Below are 14,645 nucleotides of genomic sequence, written 5' to 3' on the forward strand. Positions count from 1 at the left end.
TCTTACTTTTTCATATAATTGCATTTCATTTTCCCAGAGCCATTCATACAAACCTTTTCTGCACTCTCTCTAATGCCTTTATATCTTTGCTAGCCAATACAGAAAAGAACACTCCAGTTGAGGCAAAGCCCATGTTTCAGCCAGGCTTATCATGATCTTGTTTTTGTACTTTTGCTCATATTTATGAAGCTAAAATTCAAACACTTTATCACTTAACTTGCCTTCAACATTTCACACCCCATACCCACAAGGCCTTCTGCTCTTGCAAGTTCTTTAGAATTACCCCTTTTATTTTATATTGGTATCTCTCCTTGTTCTTCTAAAATGAATCAATTCACACTCTTCTACATTAAATTAAATTTGGCTGTTATTTGCCATTCCATCAAGCTGCTTAAATCTTCTTGAAGATTATTACTATCCTCTTCACTGTTCAAAACAGATTTGTGCCATTCACAAATTTTGAAATTGTGGTCTATACGTGCATGTCTAAATCATTAATAAATAATGAAGGAAAGGAAGAATGCTTGGAGAATTCTACTGTATACATTCCTCCAGTCCAATAAGCAAGTGTTTACTACACACAGTATTGCTGAAAACACATTTCACAAAATAAAGAAATTCCTTTCCATTGATATTTCTTGCAAATTGTCCAGATAAGTAGAGAAGAGGTGTTAGAAATTCTGGAAAGGGTGAAAATAGATAAGTCCCCTGGGCCTGATGGCATTTATCCTAGGATTCTCTGGGAAGCAAGGGAGGAGATTGCAGAGCCATTGGCCTTGATTTTTATGTCCTCGTTGTCTACAGGAGTAGTGCCAGAAGATTGGAGGCTAGCAAATGTGGTTCCCTTGTTCAAGAAGGGGAGTAGGGATAACCCTAGTAACTATAGACCGGTGAGTCTCACTTCTGTTGTGGGCAAAGTCTTAGAGAGAATTGTAAGGGATAGGATTTATGAACATCTGGATAGGAATAATGTGATCAAGGATAGTCAGCATGGTTTTGTGAAGGGCAGGTCGTGCCTCACAAACCTTATTGAATTCTTTGAGAAGGTGACTAAGGAGGTAGACGAGGGTAAAGCGGTAGATGTGGTGTATATGGATTTTAGTAAGGCATTTGATAAGGTTCCCCATGGTAGACTACTGCAAAAAATACGGAGGTATGGCATTGAGGGTGAGTTGGAGGTTTGGATTAGGAGTTGGCTGGCTGGAAGAAGACAGAGGGTAGTAGTTGATGGCAAAGGTTCATCTTGGAGTGCCGTCACTAGCGGTGTTCCGCAAGGATCTGTTTTGGGACCATTGCTGTTTGTCATTTTTATAAATGACCTGGAAGAGGGGTTAGAAGGTTGGGTGAGCAAGTTTGCGGATGATACAAAAGTTGGAGGAGTTGTTGACAGTGAGGAAGGATGTGGCAGGTTACAGCGGGATATAGATAAGCTGCAGAACTGGGCAGAAAGGTGGCAAATGGAGTTCAATGTAGCTATGTGTGAGGTGATTCACTTTGGTAAGAGTAACAAAAAGATGGGGTACTGGGCTAATGGTCGGATACTTGGCAGTGTGGAGGAGCAGAGGGATCTTGGTGTCCATGTACACAGATCTTTGAAAGTTGCCACCCAGGTAAATAGTGCGGTGAAGAAGGCATATGGCGTACTGGCTTTTATTGGTAGAGGAATTGAGTTCCGGAGTACTGAGGTCATGTTGCAGTTGTATAAGACTCTGGTGCGGCCGCATCTGGAGTATTGTGTGCAGTTTTGGTCGCCATACTATAGGAAGGATGTGGAGGCACTGGAACGGGTGCAGAGGAGGTTTACCAGGATGTTGCCTGGTATGGTAGAAAGATCGTATGAGGAAAGGCTGAGGCACTTGGGGTCGTTTTCATTGGAGAAAAGAAGGTTTAGGGGTGACTTGATAGAGGTGTACAAGATGATTAGGGGTTTAGATAGGGTCGACAGTGAGAATCTTTTTCCACGTGTGGAGTCAGCTATTACAAGGGGGCATAGCTTTAAATTAAGGGGGGGTAGGTATAGGACAGATGTTAGGAGTAGGTTCTTTACTCAGCGAGTCGTGAGTTCATGGAATGCCCTGCCAGTAGCAGTGGTGGACTCTCCCTCATTATGGGCATTTAAGCGGGCATTGGATAGGCATATGGAGGATAGTGGGCTAGTGTAGGTTAGGTGGGCTTGGATCGGCGCAACATCGAGGGCCGAAGGGCCTGTACTGCGCTGTATTCTTCTAATGTTCTATGTAAGTGCAAGACAATAGCTTTAAAAAGTATTTTTTCATTAATACTCAAGCTTTGTAACAAAGTGACTATTTGTACAGAGTGTTTCTTGTTGCTGAACAAATTTTGTATTGTGACTTTACTATCCAATTTATTGCTTGTTTTGCTTCTCAGACAGAGTCAGAGATCTACAACACAAAAAAGGACCTCTGGCTCATCGTGTCCCTGCTGGTCAAAAACAATTACCTCATTATTCTAATGCCATGTCCCAGCACTTGTATGCCTTGACATTACAAATGCACATCTAAATACTTCAATATGACGAGGGTTTCTGCCTCTTCCATCCTTACAGGCAGTCAGTTCCCTAAACCTTTTTCTCTGAACCTTCTGCTATTTATCTTTAAATCTTTGACCACTGGTCATTGATCCCTCCATCAAAAGGGAAAGGCTTCTCCATCTCTACCCTATCCATGCTCCTTATAACTTTACACATTTCAATCATGTCCCCTCTCAATATCTTCTACACTAAATGAAAATAACCTCAGTCTGTCCAATCTCTGAAACTCTCCAACCCAGGTAACATCTTGGTAAATCTTCTCGGTACCCTTTCTAATGCTATCAAATCCCTTGTGTAATGCGGGGTTCCAGAACTGCACACTATACAGCGGTGATCTAAATCGATGATTTATGCAGTTACAGCATAACCTTCCTAGTCTTAAATTCTGCCTCTACAAAAAAAAAGCTAAGTATTTCATCTGCCTTCTTCACCACATTGTCCACTTACACTGATACCTTAAGGAACATGTGTACATGCACACTAAAGATCTCTCCGATCCTTGGTGTTTCCCAGTGTCCCACTCTTCTTCATTTATTCCTTTGCCTTGTTTGTCCTGCCCAAGTGCACCATCTTACACTTATCCAGATTGAATTCCCTTTTCCATTTATCAGTCCATCTGACCAACCCATGTATATCCTCTTGCAGTGTAAGGCTATCTTCTATTTAGCATCCAATTAACTTTTGTATTATCTTTGATCAACCCTCTCATATTAGAGTATAAATCATTCATATATGCCACAAACAGCAAGGGCCCCAACATTGATCCCTGTGGGACCTCAGTAGACACAGACTTTCACTCAGTAAAAAAGACACCTCAACCGTTCCCCCTCTGCTTCCTGCTGTTCAGCCAATTGTGGATCTAATTTGCCAAAGTTCCTTGAATCCCACAACATGTTTCTTCTAGCCCTCTCATCTAAAAGATGGAATCACGATTTCAAAACAAAAGCTTCAGTCATTTAGCACTGCAATGAAAAAACTTTTTCACTCAAAATGTGGCGAACTCTTGGCATTCTTCATCTCAGGGACCCGTGAATGCACATTCATTCTGTATATTAAAAAGATAGAGATTGACAGATTTGTACTGTGGGAAATAAGCGATTTAAGGATACTGCTGGATGATGAAGTAGGTGATCAGCCTTTGTTGAAATTTTGTTGAAAGGCAGAGCAAATTTGAAGGACCAAATGACCTACTCCTGTACATTACATCTCTTACCCAGGTAGATTGCTCCCTTCCTGTAGTTGCCAGTAACTCTAATGCAGCTGCTTCCATTGCCCTGGCACACACCACATTTGTCGAGAGTCTGGGTGGAAAAGAGCACCCCATCACATCCAATGGGCTGCAGAGCATAGAGAATGTGAAACAAGAATCAATAAGATTTGAGAAATCTAACACACATCTATGCAGATTATTGTCACAACCTCACATCTGCCAGCTACACAGACTCCTCGGAATTCCCTGTATTTACAAGATGTTCCATCCAGTGCTGGGACCATTAGCTGTCTCTGTTCATCTGCTGTAGTACACTGAAGATCACAAGGCTTGCTTGAAATGTGCACATAATCATCTGCAAGAAATAAACAACTTGAATTTATATAATGATTTCTTATGATACAAAAATTCCAAAGCACTTCATATTTAAAAATGTAAAATTTTCTAAACAAGATCCACAAAACAGTAATAATAAAAATCATCAGTATCTATTATGGTTGAAGGAAGAATGACAAAGACAGAAGCAGTGTCCTCTTCATTTTGCATTACAGCCATGAATTAGCTAACTTCACTTGAAGTGTTCTAAAAAAATTATCCCATTTTGTTCAGTACGGTCTCGCTTGTTAACCCACTCAGATTTATTCCCTTACCATCTTCCAGACAGTGAGAATTGAAAGCACAGATATGGGACCAGATTGCTATGCTGGAAGTGGGAATCAGGAAGTAGAACTAATCCCCAAGTGAAGGGTATAGGTATTTAACATTGATAGCAAACAATGTATTTTGTCACAAATAAAATGTTTAGAAGTTAAAGAGAAATCTACACGAAAATAATTTTCAAATGTACTATTCAACTTTTTATGAAATTGTAAAAACTCGTGCAATCATTTCCAAGATACCGTATATATATTAAAAAAAAATTATTTCTAGTCCATTTCAATTTTATCTGTCCCTACACAAACATTGTGCACATTGCTGGTTTTTGACAAAATTCAGCTCTAAATGCTATTTTCAGGGAGATTCATGGATGATTTCCAGCTCCACCAAGTTTCTTCACACAATTTGCCACTGTTCACCTTAAGTTTGCACCATATCTCTACTGCAGTGCTCTTACACCATCTTGTACTTACCAGTAGTCAATAGACAATAGGTTCAGGAGTAGGCCATTTAGCCCTTTGAGCCAGAACCACCATTCATTACGATCATGGCTGATTATCCAAAATCAGTATCCTGATCCTGCCTTATCCCCATAAGCCTTGATTCCACTATCTTTAAGAGCTATATCCATCTCTTTCTTGAAAGTATCCAGAGACCTGGCCTCCACTATCTTCTCAGGCACAGCATTCCATATATCCACCACTCTCTGGGTGAAGAAGTTTCTCGTCAACTCTGTTCTAAATGGCCTACCCCTTATTTTTAAACTATGTCCTCTGGTTCTGGACTCATCCATCAGCGGAAACGTGCTTCCTGCTTCCAGAGTGTCCAATCCTTTAATAATTTTATACGTCTCAATCAGATCTTCTCATCCTTCTAAACTCAAGTGTGTACAAGCCCAGTCGCTCCAATCTTTCAACATATAATAGTCCCACCATTCCGGGAATTGACCTCTCGAACCTATGCTGCACTCCCCCAATAGCCAGAATATCCTTCCTCAAATTTGGAGACCATAATTGCACACAATACTCCAAGTGTGGTCTCACCAGGGCCCTGCACAGCTGCATAAAGACCTTTGCTCCTATAATCAATTCCTCTTGTTATGAAGGCCAGCATGTCATTAGCTTTCTTCACTACCTGCTGTACCTGCATGCTTGCTTTCATTGACTGATGGACAAGAACACCTAGATCTTGTTGTACTTCCCCTTTACCTAACTTGACTCCATTTAGATAGTAATCTGCCTTCCTGTTCTATCCGCTTTGATGGCAAGCCACACATTTATCCACATTAAACTGCATCTGCCAAGCATCCGTCCACTCACCTAGCCTGTCCAAGTCACACTGTATTCTCATAACATCCTCCTCACATTTCACCCTGCCACCCAGCTTTGTGTCATCAGCAAATTTGCTAATATTACTTTTAATGCCTTCATCTAGATCATTGATGTATATTGTAAACCGCTGCAGTCCCAGTACAGAATCTTGTGTTTCCCCACTAGTCAATGCCTGCCATTCCGAAAGGGACCTGTTTATTACTACTCTTTGCTTTCTGTCAGCCAGCCAATTTTCAATCCAAGTCAGTACCTTGCCTCAATGTGCCCTAATTTTGCTCATTAATCTCCTATGTGGGACCTTAACTAAGGCTGTCTGAAAGTTCAGGAACACTATATACACTGCCTCTCCCTTGTCCATCTTCATAGTTACATCCTCAAAACATTTGAGAAGAAGGTCAGAGCTGGAAATGTGTTGCTGGAAAAGCAACACATACCTGAAGAAGGGCTTATGCCCGAAACATCGATTCTCCTGTTCCCTGGATGCTGCCTGACCTGCTGCGCTTTTCCAGCAACACATTTCCAGCTCTGATCTCCAGCATCTGCAGACCTCACTTTCTCCTCATTTGAGAAGGTCAGTCAAGCATGATTTCCCCTTCATAAATCCATGCTGACTCTGACCTATCCTGTTACTGCTATCCAAATGATTCATAATTTCATCTTTTATAATCGACTCCAGCATCTTTCCAACCACTGATGTCATGCTAACTGGTCTATAATTCCCTGTTTTCACTCTCCCTTGAAAAGTGGAACAACATTAGCCACCCTCCAATCCGCAGGAACTGATCCTGAAATCGATATAACATGATTTCTAGAGCCACCTATTTAAGTACCCTGGGATGCAGGTCCCAGGGACTTATCAGCCTTCAGACCTAACAGTCTATCCAACACCATTTCCTGCCTAATATAAAATTCCCTACAGTTCATCCATTACTCTAGGTCCTTCAGCCACTATTACATCTGGGAGATTGCTTGTGTCTTCCCCAGTGAACATAGATCCAAAGTACCTATTCAACTCTTCTGCCAGTTCCTTGTTCCCCACAATAAATTCACCCATTTCTGTCTTCAAGAGCCCAATTTTAGTCTTAACCTTTTTTGCTTTTCACATCCTAAAAAAGCCTTTACTAACCTCCTTTATATTTTTAGCTAGTTTGCCTTCGTACCACATTTTTCCTCCATGTATTGCCTTTTTAGTTATCCTCTGTTGCTCTTTAAAAGTTTCCCAGTCCTCTGGCTTTCTGCTCATCTTTGCTATGTTATACTTCTCTTATCTTTATACAGTCCTTAACTTTCCTCGTCAGCCACAGCTGCCCCTGCCTTCCTTTAGGATCCTTCTTCCTCTCTGGAATGAACCGATCCTGCACCTTCTGCATTATATCCAGAAATACCTGCCATTGTTATTCCACTGTCATCCCTGCTAGGGTATTGAACTTTGGCCAGCTCCTCCTTCAGTTTCCTTTGTTCAACTCAAATATCTGACACGGATTCTCCCTTCTCCCTCTCAAGTTGTAGATTAAAACTTATATTATGGTCACTACCTCCTAATGGCTCCTTTACTTAGAGGTCCCTGATCAAGTCTGGTTCGTTGCACAACACCAGATCCAGAATTGCTTTCTCTGGTAGGCTCCAGTATGAGCTGCTCTAATATTCCATCTCGGAGGCACTCCACAAACTCCCTTTCTTGGGGTCCAGTATCATCCTGAGCCTCCCAATCTATCTGCATGTTGAAATCCCCTATAACAACTGTAGGGGAGTCATAGAGATATACAAGTATGGCAACAGAACCTTCGGTCCAACCAGTCCACATGTCCCAACCGCCAGCATCCGGCCCATATCCCTCCAAACCCTTTCTATTTTCATATAGCCATCCAAATGCCTCTTAAATGTTGCAAATGTACCAGCCTCCACCACTTCGTCTGGTAGTTCATTCCATACACATCACCCTCTGAAAAGTTGCCCTGTAGGTCCCTTTTATATCTTTCCCCTCTCACCCTTAACCTATACCCTCTAGTTCTGGACTCCCAAAATGCAGCACCTCACATTTATCTGAATTAAACTCCATCTGCCACTTCAGCCCACTGGCACATATGGTCAAGATCCTGTTGTAATCTGAGGTAACCCTCTTTGCTGTCCACTACACCTCCAATTTTGGTGTCATCTGCAAACTTACTAACTGGACCTCTTATGCTCGCATTCAAATCATTTATGTAAATGACAAAAAGTAGAAGACCCAGCACAGATTCTTGTGGCACTCCACTGGTCACAGGCCTCCAGTTTGAAAAACAACCCTCCACCACCACCTTCTGGTCTTCTACCTTTGATCCAGTTCTCTATCCAAATGGCTAGTTCTCCCTGTATTCCAGGAGATCTAACCTTGCTAATCAGTCTCCCATGGGGAACCTTATCCATATAGATCACATCTACCACTCTTCCCTCAATCCTCTTTGTTACTTCCTCAAAAAACTCAATCAAGTTTGCGAGACATGATTTCTCACACACAAAGCCATGCTGACTATCCCTAATCAGTCCTTGCCTTTAGTAATACCATTGCGACAGGCCAATTTCAACTCCTTATTTAACTTTCACCCTACATCCAGACCAATGTTTAGGGCCTGTAGATAACGCCCATTAGGGTCTTTCTACCCTTAGAATTTCTCAGCTCTATCCATTCTGACTCTACATCTGATTCAATGTACCCCCTCGCAAGGGATTGAATATCATTCCTCACCAACAGGGCCATCCCACCCCAGTAGAAGTGCTCATGCTGCCAGGACCATTTAGGTTTACCACTGGTGCTATACTTAAAATGTAGTGTTGATCTGGCACACAGTTGCAAGTCAAGAACAGCCATTTAAAGTAGATGCGATAGGAGGGAAATGAAAACAGAAAGTTTCTAAGGGCATATAGATGGCGTAGGTTACATTTCATTGTAAACGCAACTGTAAATATATATCACATTCTGGTCAATTGTATTTGTAGCTCTTGCTGCAAGAATGAAATTCCTGAAGTTACCTGCCCTAATGCATGGTTCATTCCCTAATGCCCATTGTCACATATAATGTTACTGTAGTGTGGCAGCATCACACATTGAAGGCTTCATCTTCAAAACAGTAGTTAAATGTTATTAAACAAGAAAACCAAATAAAGAACATATAAAAAGGCTGCATTTGTATCTTGAACTAAACAGATGGTGCTTGCCTTTAGAACAACAAGTTTATAGTTAATGAGCATCACTTAAGAGTGGATATCAATTAATCCTGTCTTGCTTGTTGTGCCGGATGCTGCTCATACTCAATTTCCTCATCTTCTTTAAAAGACTGCTTTTTAGCATCCATCACATTCATTCTTTGCCTGCAAGCTGTCAGAATGCAAAGATGACATGGCACATTTTCTGACAAAAATGTATCTCAAAATGTTAATTCTGCTATTTTCTCTGCAGATGCTGTCAGACCTGCTGAGTTTCTCCAGCACTTTGTTTCAGATTTCTGGCATCCACAGCTTTGTTTTTATTCATGTATTGTTCTTTTTATTTTGGACATCTGTTTTCCATGGTTACTGGTTTCTCCATAAATTCTTTCCAATGATTTGTCAGTTTCTTATTCTGTTCCTTGAAATTTTGCTAGCTGCTTTCAAAGTCATGATTTGATCTTCAATCACACACAACTCATCTTTGTTCCCTAGGTCACAAAACAGTTCAAAACTTCACTTCTCCCTTCAAGATTAAGTTCCAACAGTTCAGTCTGCACTTTTAATTCCACATTTAGCCAATTAGTTAATGAACAAAATCATCAGTAATTCCTCCTGTTGAAGACATTTTGCATGATACTTTACATACAGACCAGACATTTATCAGGTTTAATTTAAGTGTCGTCACCATTGTTTTTCAGCAAACTTCTTTTATGTATACAAGTTCATTCGCTATACTGATCAGTTCTTCATAGAACATAGAACAATATAGCACAGACAGGCCCTTTGGCCCTCAATGTTGCACCAATCTGAACTATTCTCAGCTCGCCCCCCTGCACTATCCCATCATCCATGTGCTTATTCAAGGATTGTTTAAATCTCCCTAATGTGGCTGAGTTAACTACATTAGCAGGCAGGGCATTCCACGCCCTTACCATTCTGAGTAAAGAGCCTGCCTCTGATATCTGTCTTAAATCTATCGCCCCTTAATTTGTAGTTATGTCCCCTCGTACAAAGAAGAATGTGGTTTCTGAAACTGTCTGTAACTTCTGTGCATTGTTGATAATGTTTCTTGGTCCTGGGTTCCAACAATTTGCTTTTACATGTGCTGTCCTAAGGCCATGAAAATATGCTAGCTTTCTATCACTTCTATTCTTATATTTTGCCCCCCCCACTGTTATGGATCAGGCCAGACCCCCTCAAAACATTAAGAAGGTAGCCCAGACTTTAACTTTACTAGCTATTTTAAGCAGGTGTAACAGATATTCCTGGAGTGATGCAGCTGGCAGATCCTATCTGCCAGTGACTGCTCATGTCTCCTCCTAACTCTTCTTAGCTCTCTCTTTAGCTCATTCCTGACTAACTTGTAACTCTCAAGCACCCTAACGGAGCCTTCATGTCTCATCCTAACATAAGCCTTCTTCCTCCTAGAGAAGAGATTCAACTTCTTTAGTAAACCACGGCTTCCTCGCTCATCCACTTCCTCCCTGACTCACAGGTACATACTAAATCAAGGACATGCAGTAGCGTGTTCCTTGAATAAGCTCCACACTTCATTTGTGCCCATCCCCTGCAGTTTCCTTCCCCATCCTATGCATCCTAAATCTTGCCTAATCGCATCATAATTGCCTTTTGCCCAACAAAAACTCTTGCCCTGCGGTATATACCAATCCCTTTCCATTGCTAAAGTAAACAACCAAATTGTTCACCTACCTCCAAAATCTAACACCTGGCCAGGTTCATTACCCAGTACCAATTCCAATGTGGCCTCACCCCTTGTTGGCCTGTCTACATACTGTTTCAGGAAGCCCTCTTGCACACATTGGACAAAAACTGACCCATCTAAAGTACTACCTATGGCTTATGCCCGAAACATTGATTCTCCTGTTCCTTTGATGCTGCCTGACCTGCTGAGCTTTTCCAGCAACACATTAAGCTATAGAGTTTCCAGTCAACATTTGGAAAATTAAAGACCCCATAACAACAACCCTGTTACTCTCACTCCTATCCAGGATCATCTTTGCTATCCTTTCCTCTACATCTCTGGAACTAGTTGGAGGCCTATAGAAAACTCCCAGAGTGATCTCTCCTTTCCTGTTTCTAACCTCAGTCCATACTATCTCAGTAGACAAGTCTTCAAACATCCTTTCTGTCACCATAATACTGTTCTTGACTAATGCCACACTGCCCCTCTTTTACCATCTTCTGTTCTTATTGAAACATCTAAATCCCAGAACTTGCAACAATTATTCTTGTCCCTGCTCTATCCATGTCTCCGAAATGGCCACAACATCGAAGTCCCAGGTACCAATCCATGCTGCAAGTTCATCCACTTTATTCCAGATGCTCCTGGCGTTGAAGCAGACACACTTCAAACCACCTTCCTGGTTGCTGGTGAACTCGTGACCTTAAAACCTCATTTCTGACCCCAGAGACCTGTACCCCATGGATTACCCCTGGTAAGTCGATAGGTATATCAGGAATAAAAGAAGAACTAGAGAAAGATTAGGGCCAATCAAGGATAGTAGTGGGAAGTTGCGTGTTGAGTCAGAGGAGATGGGGGAAGTGTTAAATGAATACATTTAGTCAGTAGTCACACTGGAAAGAGACAAAGTTGTTCAGGAGAATACGGAGATACAGGCTACTAGACTAAATTGAGGTTCGCAAGGAGATGTTAGCAATTCTGGAAACTGGGAAAATAGGTAAGTCCCTAGGGTGGTTGGGATTTATCGTAGGATTCTCTGGGAAGCCACAGACAAAATTGGAGAGCCTTTGGCTTTGACCTTTGTCATTGTCTACAGGAATAGTGTTAGAAGACTGGAGGTTAGCAAATGTTGTCCCCTTGTTCAAGGAGAATAGAGACAACCCTGGTAATTATAGACCAGTGAACCTTATGTTGGTTGTGCGTAAAGTGTTGGAAAAGGTTATAAGAGATATCATCTAGAGAGAGGAATAAGTTGATTAGGGATAGTCAACACGGTTTTGTGAAGGGCAAGTTGTGCCTCAGAAACCATATGGAGTGCTTTGCGATGATGACCAAAACAGGTGGATGAGGGTAAAGCAGTCGAGGTGATGTATATGGATTTCAGTAAGGAGTTTGATAAGGCTATCCACTGTAGGCTATTGCACAAAATACGGAGGCATGGGATTCAGGATGATTTAGCAATTTGGATCAGAAATTGGCTAACTGAAAGAAGACAGAGGGTGGTGGTTGATGGGAAAGGTTCATCCTAGAATTCAGTTATTAGTGGTGTACTGCAAGGATCTGTTTTGGGGCTACTGTTGTTTGTCATTTTTATAAATGACCTAGAGGGAGGTATAGAAGGATGGGTTAGTAAATTAGTATCATCCACAAAATTGTGGATAGTTGTAGAAAAGGGACTTGACTCCTCAGCCAGCCAATCTACTAGACTTCCTTATTGACCACAAGCCAAACGTTTCTTTTTCAAGCTCATGTTTCATGAATTCTCTGTTTGAAGTTTAAGTTCAAACTTTGCTTCTCTTTCTATTTCAAGCTGTATCATCTGCAAATAAATTAGAGCCAATTGTTCCATTGGATTGGCCTCTTTTTCCTTAGTGCACTATTACGTCAACTATATCAACTTTCCTATTCCTTATGCTTAATTTTAAGTGCAACTTTTATGTAAATACTATTAATCTAGACTTGGTCAAGTTTTGTAAACCACTCAGGCAAAGAACTTTACTCTTCAGAGAAGTCAGAGCAACTGACAAATCCATTTTGTTTTTCAATAGCTACAGGGGTCCCCAATTTACAAACATCCAACTGACAAAATACTTATATTTACAAATGCTATCCCATACAGGGATGTAATTTTGAATAGGTGACATACAAACATTTCCTGTACTTCCAAATGGCAACATTCCATTGTCCTGTATTCTGTTCTGACTTGTACACAAAATAGAGTTGTTAAAATTCACCATAAAAATCTTAACCAGTCTCAAATTCAGCAAATCTAAACTAATTTGTCCATGGATTTGAAATCCCACAGAAGTCCAAATTATGTTAATACCCTAGATGAAGTCCCAAATTATGTCATGATCCCAGATCAAACCACGAGGTTCATTACAATACTGGAAGAGGTCATTATCTTACCAGGGAGTGGTGGGTATATGGAATGCTCTGCCCCAGAAGGCTGTTGAGGCAAAGTCTCTGGATACTTTCCAGAAAGTTGGATAGAGCTCTTCAGGATAGTGGAATCAAGAGTTATGGGGATAAGGCAGGAACAGGATACTGATTCATTATGATCATCCTCAATGGTGGTGCTGGCTCGAAGGGCAGAATGGCCTACTCCTGCACCTATTGTCTATTGAATCACCTCATTTAGCTGCATTGAACTTCGCTTGCCACCTCGCAGCCCAATTCTGCAGTTTATCCAAGTCCCCGTGCAACCTGTAACATTCTTCCACTGTCCACTACTCCAGACTTTAGTGTCATCTGCAAATTTACAAATCCATCCACCTATGCCTGCAAACAGCAGTGGTCCCAAAACAGATTCTTGTGGCATACCACTAGAAACCGGACTCCAGGCTGAATATTTTCCCATCAACCACCACTCGCTGCCTTCTTTCAGAAAGCCACTTTCTAATCCAAACTACTAAGTCACCCTCAATCCCATGCCTCTGCATTTTCTCCAACAGCCTACCATGTGGAACCTTATCAAAGGCTTTACTGAAGTCCATGTATACCACGTCAACTGCCCTACCCTCATCTACATGCCTGGTCACCTTCTCAAGATACTCAATGAGGTTTGAGAGACACTACCTGCCTTTGAAGAAACAATGTTGACTATCTGAAATCAAATTGTTGCTTGCTAGATGATTATAAACCCTATCTCTTATAATCCTTTCCTTCAATAGATGGCAAGACTCACTGGTCTATAATTACCTGGGTCATCTCTACTGCCCTTCTTGAACCAGGGCACAACATTTGCAATCCTCCAATCCTCTGGTACTAAACCTGTAGATAATGATGATTCAAATATCAAAGTCAAAGGCTCTGCTATCTCCTCCTTAGCTTCCCAGAGAATTCTCGGGTAAATCCCATCCAGCCCAGGGGACTGGTTTACTTTCACTCCTTCTAGAATTGATAACATCTCTTAGTAACTAACCTTTCTACTCTAATATATTGTACCTCATTTTTTTCCTCTACAATGTTCTCCTTTTCCTGAGTGAAAATGATGAGAAATTTTAGTTTAGCACCTCTGATCTCCCCAGGGGCCGCACTCATCTTCCCACTTGTCTTTGACTGGCCCTATTCCTACCCTAGGTCATCCTTTTATTCCTCACATACCTGTAGAAAACTTTAGGGTTCTCCTTTATTCTATTTGCTAAAGACTGTTCATGTCCTCTTTGCTCTTAACTCTTTAAATCCTTCCTAGCTGATATGTAACTCATCACCTTATCTGAACCATCTTGTCTCATCAACACACAAGCCTCCATCCGCTTAAGAGATGCAATTTCTGTAGTAAATCACAGTTCCCTTACCTTATTTCCTCCCTACCTGATAGGGACTTAAACCAGCTCCACATTTCCATTGTCTGCATCCCCTGCATTTTGCTATGCCATTCTATGCATCCTAATTCTTGCCTAATTGCCCTTGTCCCATCAATAATTCTGGACTTATGGCATGTAACTATCCCTTCCCATTGATAAGTTAGTTTGCATACATTTCATCCTGTATCTAGGTGACATC

General features: G+C 41.3%; 1 protein-coding gene across 1 annotated transcript in view; it reads right to left on the reverse strand.

The window, feature by feature from the left end:
* Positions 1-14,645, reverse strand: part of adamtsl2 (ADAMTS like 2) — a 241,285-nt gene that overhangs the window by 182,085 nt on the left and 44,555 nt on the right. Inside the window, exons 6-7 of the mRNA XM_087998112.1 lie at positions 3,971-4,116; positions 3,765-3,888 (exon numbers count right to left, since the gene is read on the reverse strand). Coding sequence (XP_087854238.1) covers positions 3,765-3,888; positions 3,971-4,116 — 270 coding nt within the window. The remainder of the gene's footprint in view (positions 1-3,764; positions 3,889-3,970; positions 4,117-14,645) is intronic.

The sequence above is a fragment of the Chiloscyllium plagiosum genome, unplaced genomic scaffold (genome assembly GCF_037043375.1).
Source record: "Chiloscyllium plagiosum isolate Xiang-an unplaced genomic scaffold, Cpla_swu_hap1 HiC_scaffold_21, whole genome shotgun sequence".
Lineage (NCBI taxonomy): Eukaryota > Metazoa > Chordata > Chondrichthyes > Orectolobiformes > Hemiscylliidae > Chiloscyllium > Chiloscyllium plagiosum.